Source organism: Tamandua tetradactyla, chromosome 7, assembly GCF_023851605.1.
Source record: "Tamandua tetradactyla isolate mTamTet1 chromosome 7, mTamTet1.pri, whole genome shotgun sequence".
Classification (NCBI taxonomy): Eukaryota; Metazoa; Chordata; class Mammalia; order Pilosa; family Myrmecophagidae; genus Tamandua; species Tamandua tetradactyla.
The window spans coordinates 59,799,124-59,811,717 of record NC_135333.1 but is presented as its reverse complement, the minus strand read 5'-3'; the positions used below and the strand labels follow the sequence as shown (position 1 = coordinate 59,811,717).

Sequence of the window (12,594 nt, the reverse complement as noted above, 5' to 3'; positions counted from 1 at the left end):
ACCCACCAAGCCATGAAGTTGGGCATGCTCAGCAGCACTCTATTGTAAAATGGAAATGGTATATATGAGATAGGGCCAGAGCAGGTCCTGAAGGCACAAGTAAGTTACATGAAGAAATCGCCCAAATGCCCATGGTCTCCACTCCTGCCACATTATCTTCTCTTTCCCAGACCAGAGCTGTGGCCTCTTGGGGAGTTTCTTACAGTGAATTAACTGAGGAAGAGAAAACTCGGGCCTTGTTTACAGATGGTTCAGCACGATATGCAGGTACCACCCAAAAATGGACAGCTGCAGCACCTTCACCCCTTTCTGGAGTGTCCTTGAAGGACAGTGGTGAGGGGGAATCCTCCCAGTGGGCAGAACTTCGAGCAGTGCACCTTGTTGTTCATTTTGCTTGGAGGGAAAACTGGCCAGAGGTGCATTTGTATACTGACTCTTGGGCTGTTGCTAATGGTTTGGCTGGATGGCCAGGGACTTGGAAAGACCATAATTGGAAAATTGGTGACAAAGATGTCTGGGAAAGAAGTATGTGGATAGACCTTTCTGAGTGGGCTAAAAACATGAACATATTTGTGTCCCATGTGAATGTGCACCAGAGTGTGACTTCATCAGAGGAAGGTTTTAATAATCAAGTGGATAAGATGACCCGTTCTGTGGATACCAACCAGCCTCTTTCCCCAGCATCTCATGTCATTGCCCAATGGGCTTATGAACAGAGTGGTCATGGTGGTAAGGATGGAAGTTATGCATGGGCTCAGCAACATGGACTTCCACTCACCAAAGCTGACTTGACTACAGCCACTGCTGAGTGTCCAATCTGCCAGCAGCAGAGACCCACACTCAGCTCCCAATATGGCCACATTAGCCAAGGTGACCAGCCAGCTAAATGGTGGTGGGTTGATTACATTGGATCACACCCTTCATAGAAGGGGCAGTGATATGTTCTAACTGAAATAGACACATACTGTGGATATGGGTTTCCTTTCCTTGCATGCAATGCTTCTGCCAAAACTACCATCCATGGCTTACAGAATGCCTTATCCATAGTCATGGAATTCCACATAGCATTGCTTCTGATCAAGGACACAGCAAATGAAGTGCAGGAATGGGCACACGCTCATGGAACTCTTGATCTTACCACGTTCCCCATCATCCAGAAGTAGCTGGATTAATAGAAAGTGGAATGACCTTTTGAAAACTCAATTATGGTGCCAACTAGGTGGCAATACATTGAAAAGCTGGGGTGATTTTCTCCAGGAAACTGTATATACTCTGAATCAGCATCCACTGTATGGTACTGTTTCTCCCTTAGCCAGGATCCATGTGTCCAGGAAGCAAGGGGTGGAAACGGGAGTGGTACCACTCACTATTACCTCTAGTGATCCACTAGAAAAATTTCTGCTTCCTTTCTCTGCCACCCTGAGCTCTGCTGGTCTATAGGTTTTAGTTTTGAAACAGGGAATGCTTCCACTAGGAAAAACAGCAATGATTCCATTGAACTGGAATCAAAGACTGCCACCTGGTCACTTTGGGTTACTTATACCACTGGATCAACAACCCAAGAAAGGGATTACATTATTGTCTTGGGTGATTGGCCCTGACTATCAGGCGGAATTAGAACTGTAACTACATAATGGAGGTAAAGAGGAGTTTTCTTGGAATATAGGAGATCCCCTTGGGCATCTTTTGGTACTACCATGCCTTGTGAGTAAAATCAATGGAAACTGCAACAACCCAATCCAGACAGGACTATCAATGGCTCTGAAAGTTCAGGAATGAAGTTTTGGGTTACCCCACCAGGCAAAGAACCACAGCCAGCTGAAGCGCTCTTGAAGGCAAAGGGAACATGGAATGGGTAGTGGAAGAAGGTAGTGATAAATATGAACTACAACCAGGTGATTAGTTACAGAAATGAGGACTGTAATGCTGTTTTGTTCATGTTATACTATTTAAGTTGTAAGAAATCAAGCTTGAGAATAAATATTACCCAAGGTTTTACACCCTATTCTGGAGAGATTTAATGTGTTTCCAGTTATATACAGGACAGTTGAGTATTGTTAGGTGGAATAAAAAATGTTTGTTTTATTTAGAAATTAGGTGTGGTTTAGGGTATTATGTATAGTTGCCACGTTGACAAGGGGTGGACTGTCATGATCAGGTTCATGTGACAACTTGGCCAAGTGGTGGTACCTGTTTGTCTGGTTGGGCAAGTGCTGGCTTGTCTGTTGTGATGAGGACATTTCATAAAATTAAATCATGATCATGTCAGCTGCATCCACAGCTGATTCCATTTGTAATCAGCTGAAGGGGAGTGTCTTATGCAATGAGTGATGCTTAATCTAATCATTGAAAGCCTTTTAAGGAGGATTCAGAAGAGACAGGCTCTCTTCCTACTTCAGTTGGCAAGTCTCTCCTGTGGAGTTCATACAGACCCTCCATCGGAATCATTGGCTTCACAGCTTGCCCTGTGGATTTTGGACTCTGCATTCCCACGGTCACGTGAGACACTTTTATAAATTTTGTATTTTTGAGTGTTCCATGTTGATTCTATTTCTCTAGAGAACCCTAATTAATACAGTATTTTAGTTCTTTTTCAAACTTGCCGAGAGCTTTTTCATATTTTTCATCATAGGGATTCTCTTCTTTAAGGAGATACAAATTGTTCAATTTGTATTGAACAGGCATTTGCTTGGTTAGGGCAGTCTTAATAAATTTTTCAGTTAACCCCTGGGCACATGGGATGATCCAAACCTCACTACTGTTAGCATCTTAGCTATAATGATTAAATAAGTAAAACAGACATTGCTACCCTTTCCATTTTCTGAACTAACTTTCTAACCATTCCATGAAGATGTTACTAATGCTTGAATTTCTTGCCAATTCTTCAGATGAGGCTGTTAAGCCTTGAGAAGATTTGATGATAGTTTCTTCTGGGGTTGTAATATTGGGGATGAATGTATAGCAACTACTTCCAATCATAACACAAATACCTCCCTTTTCAGTTAGCATCATATTTAGGACTATCCTATTTTCCCATGTCATCTGACTAGTAGCTTGTAGTTGTCCCGAGATGCCCTTCGCTGCATCTCTAGTGTAATTGATAAATCTTTGTTGATTATAACATATGTAATTAATCCAGTCTACATTTTTATTAATCATGATCCACCAAAAGGAATGACTCAAATCCCTCAGTCATTTGATTTCCAGCTTTAAATTCATCCGGACTTTCTTGTGGTATCCCTATACTGTCTAAATAAATTTGGTGGGTGAAGGAACTAAGTAAGCTTCTTTCCTTCTGTTTCTCTAGATTTGAATCTTCCCTAACAATATCCCTTCCAGCTAGCTCTTCAGCAGAACCCAGAGAGACCCAACAGGGGCTAGATCCCTGGTTCAAAATGACCCCCCATTTGCCGGATATTCAAAGCAGAAGACTTGAAGCAAATCATAAAGACAGAAACAGGATATGGAGATACAGATGCCTGGGTGGAAGGATTAAATATACAGTCCATAGTCAAAACAAAAGTAACTGCTACCTTGTGCAATAGGCCGACCTACTGCTCTTATTGTGCCATTTCCAAAAGGTATGGAGAAACATGAAGACAAATTCAAATGTATAGTACTCATTTTTCAAAATACTCTTCCCAGTGAAAATTATAGTATGTTGTTCTCTCTTTTCCCTCCAGTAAAAAGTGGAAAAGTCAAGGCCATACCGGCTTCCTGCCTCAGTCCAGGAAACAACTCTGCCTGTGTCTCTAGATGGGGAGAGGGACTCCAGGATCTTGGGACCATGGCCTCATGTACCCAAATGTAAGATGCAACTTAGGATGGTACTAGCAATTTCTCCAGTTTAACCATACCCCAGGTAGACCTCTGGTGGTAGTGTGGAAAGGCATCCTCCAACCAGTATTGACTGAGGATTGGAAAGAGACCTGTGCTCTGGTTCAATTGGCTGTCCCTTTCACTTTAGCATTTGAAAAAGAGGAGGAAATTCAAATCTAGGGAAAAGGAAAGAAAAGCTTACTTAGTTCCTTTGATGACTGAATTTTTTTAGACTGTTTAGGGGTGTCACGAGGAATCCCAGACAAGCCCCCAGAGTTGTCAGAGAGAGAGCCCTGCCTGAAGGAGAATGAATACTCACCTAATTGTGGAGATAAAGATCATTTATTTACACTCTTGAAAGAAAGGGTGCACAACCAAAATGTGGTCAGCGTGCCAAGTGACAGAAAGCATTAGCATTTATTTCCTAATCCTAACACACAGGTCCCTCTCCTGTTTTCTGCTGATTGGCTGCTCCAGAGGTTACAGCTTATTCAAGCAGTCTAACTGACAGTTCCCACTTTTGATTGTGTTTTACTTCCCAGTGACAATGGTAGTTACTTGTTTAGACTTGTTTTTATCCAGATAAGGATTTGACACCAATTCTGGGCTTATGTCAGAGGCTGTTTCCTTCTCCTGTCTGTGTGACTGGCCTGTGCTAATTTTGCAGACCTTTTTTTAGTTAGGTTTGTTTTCCCACTCCATATTATTTTGTATGAAAGCTAAACTTAGTTCTATTCTCATAGTTATGGTAAGAGAATGAGTGAATCCATGTTCAGATCATACTCAGATTAATTTTTAACTCAGAACAATTTTTATTAAAGTGTAATTGCTTTGATTTTTCTTTCAAGGGAACAAAAGAGCCATAAGCATTAGCAATGAATGAATGGCCTTTGAAATTTCTTATGTTTAAATCACATTTGGCTCATACTGATGAAGATTCCTTGTGATAAGCTATTACTTCTATATAATCTTAAATGCAAGCTAAAATAACTAATTACATAAAAATCAAATTAGTGTATTCTGTTTTCATAATAATACAACAAAGTGAATGTTTATGGAATATATAGAGAGTGACCTGTACTCATGCATGATGAAAATGAACATTTAGAAATAGAGTCAACACTGAAAGACAGAATAAATTTCAAGGGCTAGTTCCACATATTGCATAAATGAGGAAATTTATTAATATTAATTTGACCATTCACATTTATTTTAGTCAGAAACAATCCCAAACATTTATTAGAACACATAAATTTGATAGAAAGTCTGGTATTGTAATAGTGTTCCCAATTAATATCATCCTGAATATCATCCTTCCCCCAACAGAAAGGCAAATCTTAATGAAGTGGAAAAAAGTATTTAAAATAGGAAAATTAATAAGCTTCAAATAAGATAAAGAGGCAACTTGAAAAATTTTCCTCTCCACTACCTTTATTATTATATATGAGACAACCCTATGGAGGTATACTGGTTTGAATCTATTATGTACCCCAGAAAAGCCGGGTTTTAATCCTCATCCAATCTTATGGGACCAGTCATTTCTTTTCATCTTAATCCAACACTGAAGGTTGGAAACTTGATTAAATTATCTCCATGGAGATGTGGCATGCTCAACTGTGGGTGTGACCTTTGATTATATGGAGAGAGATGTGACTCTACCCATTCCAGATGGGTCTAAAAGTGAAAACATTTTGGAGAGAGCAGAAATGACAGAAGCCTCAGAACTTACAGAAACCTCACAGCAGAGCTGACACAGAAGCTGATACATGGAGAACAGAGACACGGATGTTTAGAGATGCCTGGAGCCCAACAGACATCACCATGAGATGTTAAGTAAGCCAGAATCTGAAGAGAGCCAAGGGAAGCCAAGAGATGAAAGACAGCCCTGGAGGACAAAATAAGGAACCCCAACAGGAACAGAGGGTGAAAGCCAACAGAGCCCAGGAGCAAGGGGCAAGCCAATGCCAGCCACATGACTTCTCAGCTGGCAGAGGTGTTCCTGATCCATTGACCTTTCTTGAATTAAGATACCTTTCCATGAATGCCTTAATTTGGACAATTTCATAAGCTTAGAACTGTGAACTTGTAACTTATTAAGTTCCCCTTTTAAAAAGCCATTCCAGTTCTAGTACATCACATCCTGGCAGCTTGCAAACTAATACAGGTGGAAAGATAGAACTTTTTTTGTATATATTTAACATTTGCCACTTAACTATTTTTCTATTTATTAAGTAGAAATGACCACTTTGTTTTGGGCCTGGTCTTTTGGCACTCCAAACTGATCAACAATGCATCTATCCCCCTGTTCTTTCAAATGGGACTTAGTAATAAATGGACTTCAGCACGTTAAAAAAAAATGGAGCATTTGCTTAGGTAGGTAGTCAAGAAAAATGGGAAATTCAGAAAACAGAGTTGCCATATCGCATTACAAGAACAAAAAAATGGGAGAAACAGATCTTGAGAAGTCCTATTATTTTGAGGTAGAGTCATTCTTGCTCATGTTTGCTGACAGACACTTTTCTCCTGACTGCCCAGAAAATATAAAAGCCCATGTCCAGGACTCATTCATGGCCTTGGTGGCGTGGTGAAGGACAGCAAGGGAAGATGGGGTGAGTGGCTTGTCATGTTTCCTGACTCACAGCTTAGCACAACACAATTCCAGTAGGGAAAAAGGGCAGGGCAAGTTAACCTCACCATTAAGCAATCATAAATAGTCTCTAGAAGGGGAAAAAAACTATTATCCTTTTGAATCATGGAAAGGTTCATGGTTTTTGTACATATTGAAATGCAAGGTATTGGTTCTAAGAATCACTGAAAAGAAGAAATGAGTTTAGCAACTTAGAATCCTAGAGTCCAAATCCTGATAACATCACATAGCCTAAATGTTTTTTTGTGTGTGTGGGGGGGAGGAGGGTGTATTCATTTTTATTTGTTTATTTCTTTAAAAAGAACCCCACCTTTGAGCTTTATATTTAGTAGCTCCCTTGTAGGGCCCCAGCATATCAATTTCTGAGTAACTGTGCAGAGTTCTATACATCTTCTGGTCACATACCAACAAGAAGTTATATTTAAGTATTAAGTATTAGTTAAGTGCTAATACTTACCTATATAAGTATTAATATATGTTATCTACATGTCAGATAATGATGATCTTTACCCACCCACAGCCTAGAAGACCAAGCAGAGTGTCTTAGCTCTCTGTGACCATGATTCCACCACTGACCATTTCAGGAGTTGGAGTGCTAATAGCCTTGGCCTGGTAGGTCATAAACACCTGGAAAATGCAGGAAACAGTGAATATCAGGCTTTTCTAAGGTTGAAGATTCTGGCCTGATCTAGGAGTCCACATTGTTCATGGGGGTCTTTCTAGGAATCCATGTCATATGATTTGTGTTAGTTGAAGGAGAATAAGCCATAAAATGAATATATTCAGGCTTCATGCAACAGAGCTGACCATTTAAGAGCAAAAGACTTACTGTTTTCCGCATCATGAGTTATATCTTCCCTAAGATGTGGATACCATACATGCATGGACTGTGGAAAAAGAGAAGGCATTTAGAGTCCAAAAGAGAGTAAGGACACACTCAGGACTGGAGAAGATGCAGGGGCCCTCCTGCCCCCAACCCAAGAGCACCTATCCAAACCAAGAGGAGATTCCCTAGTGCAGCTGCTTACTCCTGGAACAGTATCTATTATTGGTTTTCATGTCACAGGATTTCAGATGAATAGTGGAAATAATATTTACTAATGGAAATGGCAAAGTCAACATCGAAGACAAAGGCAAAGTTAAAGTCAAGGGTAATAGACAAAACAGCAATAGCAATGGTCATGGGTAATGGGTAATGGGGATGGCAATGGGAATAATAATTTCCTCATGAAATAGGAACGGGAATAGTAAGAATAATGGCAATGACAAAATCCATGGATATAATTCAGTACTTTATTGAGGTACAATTTACGTGTCATGTAGTACACCCATTATAATTGTATAGTAAGATACTTCTAGTGAACTGAAAAAGTTATGCAATCATAACCACAATCCATTTTTTTTGGAGTCCTTCCATCACTCCTCAAATGTTCCCATTTGCAAGCAATTCCTTCTCTCAACCTCAGTTTTAAGCAATCTCAGAATTATTCTATGTCTACAGAGTTTGTCATTTCTAGAAATTGCATGTAAATTTCTCACCCCAGAAATTTGTATATTATTTCTGTTATCTCCCTTGCTTTCCCTCAATTTCTAGGCAAATCTAGTTGGGGCTGTAATGAACAGAAGGAAACAAAATAGAAGTCAACAGAGATAGAACCTGGAATATATAAAAATTTTTGTGTAAAATTAAATCCTAATTGTTTTGCAAAGCCACAACAATTTAATGCCTTTCATATAGATTTGAATTTAGGCGAGTGTAAGTTGCTAAGCAGCATAGATTACACCAGACATGATGTCTCCAATCACCAGCATCTGAGATGCTCCAGCATCACTCTGTGCACACAGGAGCTCCTGGTAGAAGGTGTGGCCAAGTTCTCCCTGTTAATATTCTTCCATAAATGGATACTCGGGGTGGCCAATGGCACTAAAATGAGGAAGAACAGTAGATAATGGGGAAGCAATGATTACATTTCTAGGGTGACAAAAACATGTTTTCTATAAAGCTGATATTATGGTGAAAATTTTAAATTTTTTTACTGGCTATTGATAAAACCTACCTCTTTACTGCCATTAACATGATGATACAATAAAGTTTATATTAAAATTAATTATTCATTCAAATTATATTCACATGCATGGAATTTAATACACATCATCAGACTTCTACAGGTAATCAAATATATTCTCCCCTCATAGCTTCATTTGTAAATAAAACAAAGTAATTTCTGGTTTTAAAATTTTGATTTCTCACTGAAGGCAGAAACTGATTCTTTTACAAGCAATAACTCTAGCTACACACTCAGCGCTAATAAGTTTTTAAGATGCTTCACATCGGTGATAATAATTTCATTTTCATTTTAATAATTCACTAATTATTTACTACCTGACTATGACATATGATATACTAAATAAAATTCATGACTGGACAGAGTGAAATGTAAAAGATATCAACTTATAACCACTGAGATTACTATACCATAGTATGATCTCTGTATGGTAGTAACAGTACATAATACAAAGTGATAGAAAAATTATTATGAACAAAATATATAGTTTGTGGTAAGAGTTATTTGTTTCTTATCATTCTCCTGATCTCTGTATTAGATCCCAACTTTATTCTTCATTTTTTTTTTGCATCACAATAATTAGCAATGGTAGGACAATATAGACCAATTTTTGAGTACCAAAGTATCATTGCTATTCTTAGCATATATTACCACATGGTTTTTATTATGAATTAAATTCCCAATAGCTTTTCATAATTTCTGTTATCATGGTAAGAAACAGAGCAGGTTTAGAAGGAGCAGATCATTAATACAGGTTTAGAAAATTTAATTGAGCTACATTTGAAATTTCCATTGTGTACTTCTACTGTATTGCTGTAGAAATGAGAGTCTGGTAGAGAAGTTGGAGATTCTGCAATGACATTTCGCTTCTCTGAAAAGTTATATGGAGAGAAGAGTGCAGAGTGCATGTGGACATCCAAGATGACCCTGGCCCTGCCTACCCCTCTGCTGAGTTACTAAACAGAGCTCTGGAATGAATTCAGCTTGGGTGTTTTAGGAAAATTCCTGTCCCATCCTTCTCTCATATTGGCCTCTGCCCTCCCAGTATTGAGACCAATTTTTAGAGGACTCCTACTTTTATCATTAGACAGAAAAGAAGCCATGATTTTGTCACTTACAATTCAGCACGGATATAGCGAAGATTTCGGTTGATCCCATCTAAGACCTTCATGTCCTCTTCTGGCAATTGAAATTCAAAAACCTATTAGGGAAGTAGAAAAACATTTATTAGTTTAGAACATATAATTTCAATCTGGATAAACCATAGAAATAATTATTATTAAAAAGATATGAAAAGAACAATATTGTATGGTCCTTTTTAGAAAATACTTAAAGGAAAATTGGGGCCTAGATTTTAAGTTCTTATGGCAGTCCTATGTAGTCCAGAGTGTAAAAGTTATTTCTAGATTTTGAGATCCTGTGCTAATTATGTATGACCTGGTATCTCCCTGAAACTTTGGCTACCTGTGCAACACCTAAGATTTAGAGTTGGAGTTCTGCAGCTCTTAAAACCAGCATTGATGCATACAATAGTTTAAAAAAGAAAAAAAAAACTTTAAAAAATGTAAAGAGAGCTCAGGCTTAGATTAGATACAAGAACAGAGCCAATTGGGTCAGGACTAAGGTAAATCAGAATACAGGGGTGAGGATGACATTGTCTGTATTTTAGAACTTCACCTAGTGAATGAGGCCAAAGGAAGGGAAGTTTATTTTGTCCAAAACCTAAATTTTCTGTGGTACATAATCTAACTCAACCTGTCTGGATGGCTCATTTAAACAACCTAAACACATGTAGCCCAGAATGGGAATGATGGCTGGTAACTCTGAATAACCTTATGTAGTATCTGGGTACATCCTGTATTGGTTTGTTAATGCTGCCAGAATGCAATATACCAGAAATAGAATGGCTTTTATATTTGGGCCATTCTTTCTTTTTTCCTTTTCTTCTTTTTTTTTTTTTCATGGTGCATGGTCTTGGAGTTAACCCAGGTCTCCCACATGGAAGGTAAGCATTCTACTGCTGAACCACCCATGCACCATGGAATGGCTTTTAAAAGGGGAATTTATTAAGTTGCAAGTTTACAATTCTAAGACTGTGAAAATGTCCAAATAAAGTTATCAACAAAAGGTTGCCTTCAAGAAAGGCTAAAGCCATGCAGAACCCTCTGTCAGCTAGAAAGTCATGTGGCTGGTGGCTGTTAATACCTTACTCCTGGACTCTATTGATTTCAGCCTCTGTTTCCCATTGGGGCTTTTCTCTTGGCTTCTCCAGGGCTTGGTTTCATCTCTTGGCTTTGCTTGACTTTCTCCACATTCTGGGTTTAAACAGCTTCCCCAGGGGCATTTCCTTTTGCATCTTCAAAGCTGTCTCTGTCAGCTCTGAAGCAACTGCTCTCCAAGTGTCTGTATCTGAGGTTTCTCAAAAATAGACTCAAGCAAACTAATCACCTTGAATGGGTGGAGTCATATTTCCATCTAATCAAAAGGCCACACCCACAATTGAGTGTATCACATCTTCATGGAAGAAATCTAACCAAAAGGTTACACCCACAACTGGGAGTGTTGTTGTATTTCCATGGGAACCATCCAATCAATGTTTCTCACCCTGAAGAATAGGTTTGGTCCCACAAGATTGGATCAGACTTAAAAAGAGATGGCTTTTCTGAGGTGCATAATAGTTTCAAACTGGCACATATCCCAGAGTTTTTTGTGCAAATAATCAAAAAATATTGGAAAAATCCCTTGAGGGAGAGGAGAAAAAAATATGGAAATATTAAGCTTTACCACTGGGGAAACCCCTGATACTGCCTCAAACACTAGGGACTCCCAAGTCAATAGGCCAAGTCCTTGATCTTGGGGCTTGCTCTTGTGAAGCCTATTTATGTAACAGAGAAACAAGCCAGCCTACATTTATGGCTAACAGTTACTTCCAGAAAACCTCTTTTGTTGCTCAGATGTGGTCTCTCTATCTCTCTAAGCCCAGTTCTGCAAGTAAAATCATTACCCTCCCTCCCCACTCATCCAGGGGTGAAAGTCTTCCTGGCTACCTGGAACATGACTCCAAGGGTGATACTGGCTCCATCACAGTGGGATTGACAATGACAACCTGACCCAAAGGTGGAAAAGAAATGTAACAAAATAAGGTATCAGTGGCTGAGTTCAAACAGAGTTCAGAGGAAGTTCTGGAGGCTACTCTTATGCTAGTTTCAGCAAGATATTGCTAACTACCATTGTTTGTCAGCCCCCAACCCAAACCATTCCTGCCAACCCTAAAGAAAGCCTAGGGCTCTATCTGATAGTCTACAAAAGTTTCATGCACTGAGATCACTTTCCTGAAACCTGCAAGCATCAGATGGGTTCCTAGGCCACTTAAGTCCTGAAATCCAGAGGGGCTGGCCTCTCTGAGGACATCACCAGGTCGATCCCCTTATCCCATATTATCAACAAGTCTTTCCAATATGAGGAAGTTAGAATGGGCATAGCCCAAATACCCTTAAAGATTGGGGGGAGGATCAAAGGAGAAGGTGTAGTTATACTTGATAAGGTAGGACTTAACCAAGGAGTATGACTGCAGATTTGTTGTATTGATATTTCTTTTCATGTCCAGTGTCTTGGAGCAGCTAGAAAGAAACTAAAATTGTGGAATAGTAACCCATACCAAACTCAGAAATCTGTTCTTTAGCTACTCATTATAAAAGAAAGGGTACTTTGAAATATCTTGATTTTGTGTATATATGTTATATTTCACAATAAAAAGTGTTAAAAAAAGAAATAACACAGAATCTGGTACAATATTAATAAAGAAAACTAAAATAATCCAAATCCTACACAAACTCCATTAGAAATTTAAAAAGCAGAGAATGATCCCATTTGTAATGATAACAAAAAGTCATGTCACCTACGTATCAGTTTTAGAGGAAATGTGTGAGGGATATCAGAAGAAGATTCCTAAGTGCTACCAGAGAACACATAGAAAGAGGTGATTAATTTTAAGCAATAACTTTATTTCTTATAAAAAGAGTCAATAGTTTGAAAATTCCATTTGTGATAAAATAATCATTA

The 12,594-nt window shown here is 38.7% G+C and overlaps 1 protein-coding gene across 3 annotated transcripts in view; it reads right to left on the bottom strand.

The window, feature by feature from the left end:
- Window positions 1-7,745: 7,745 nt before the first annotated feature.
- The window catches only part of LOC143691281 (aldo-keto reductase family 1 member C1-like), a 52,411-nt gene continuing 47,562 nt past the window's right edge, over window positions 7,746-12,594 (bottom strand). For all 3 annotated transcript variants that reach the window (XM_077169531.1, XM_077169532.1, XM_077169533.1), the window contains 2 exons: window positions 9,651-9,733; window positions 7,746-8,390 (listed from right to left, as the gene is read on the bottom strand). In XM_077169531.1, the coding sequence (XP_077025646.1) occupies window positions 8,348-8,390; window positions 9,651-9,733 (126 nt within the window). In that variant the 3' untranslated portion in view covers window positions 7,746-8,347. The remainder of the gene's footprint in view (window positions 8,391-9,650; window positions 9,734-12,594) is intronic.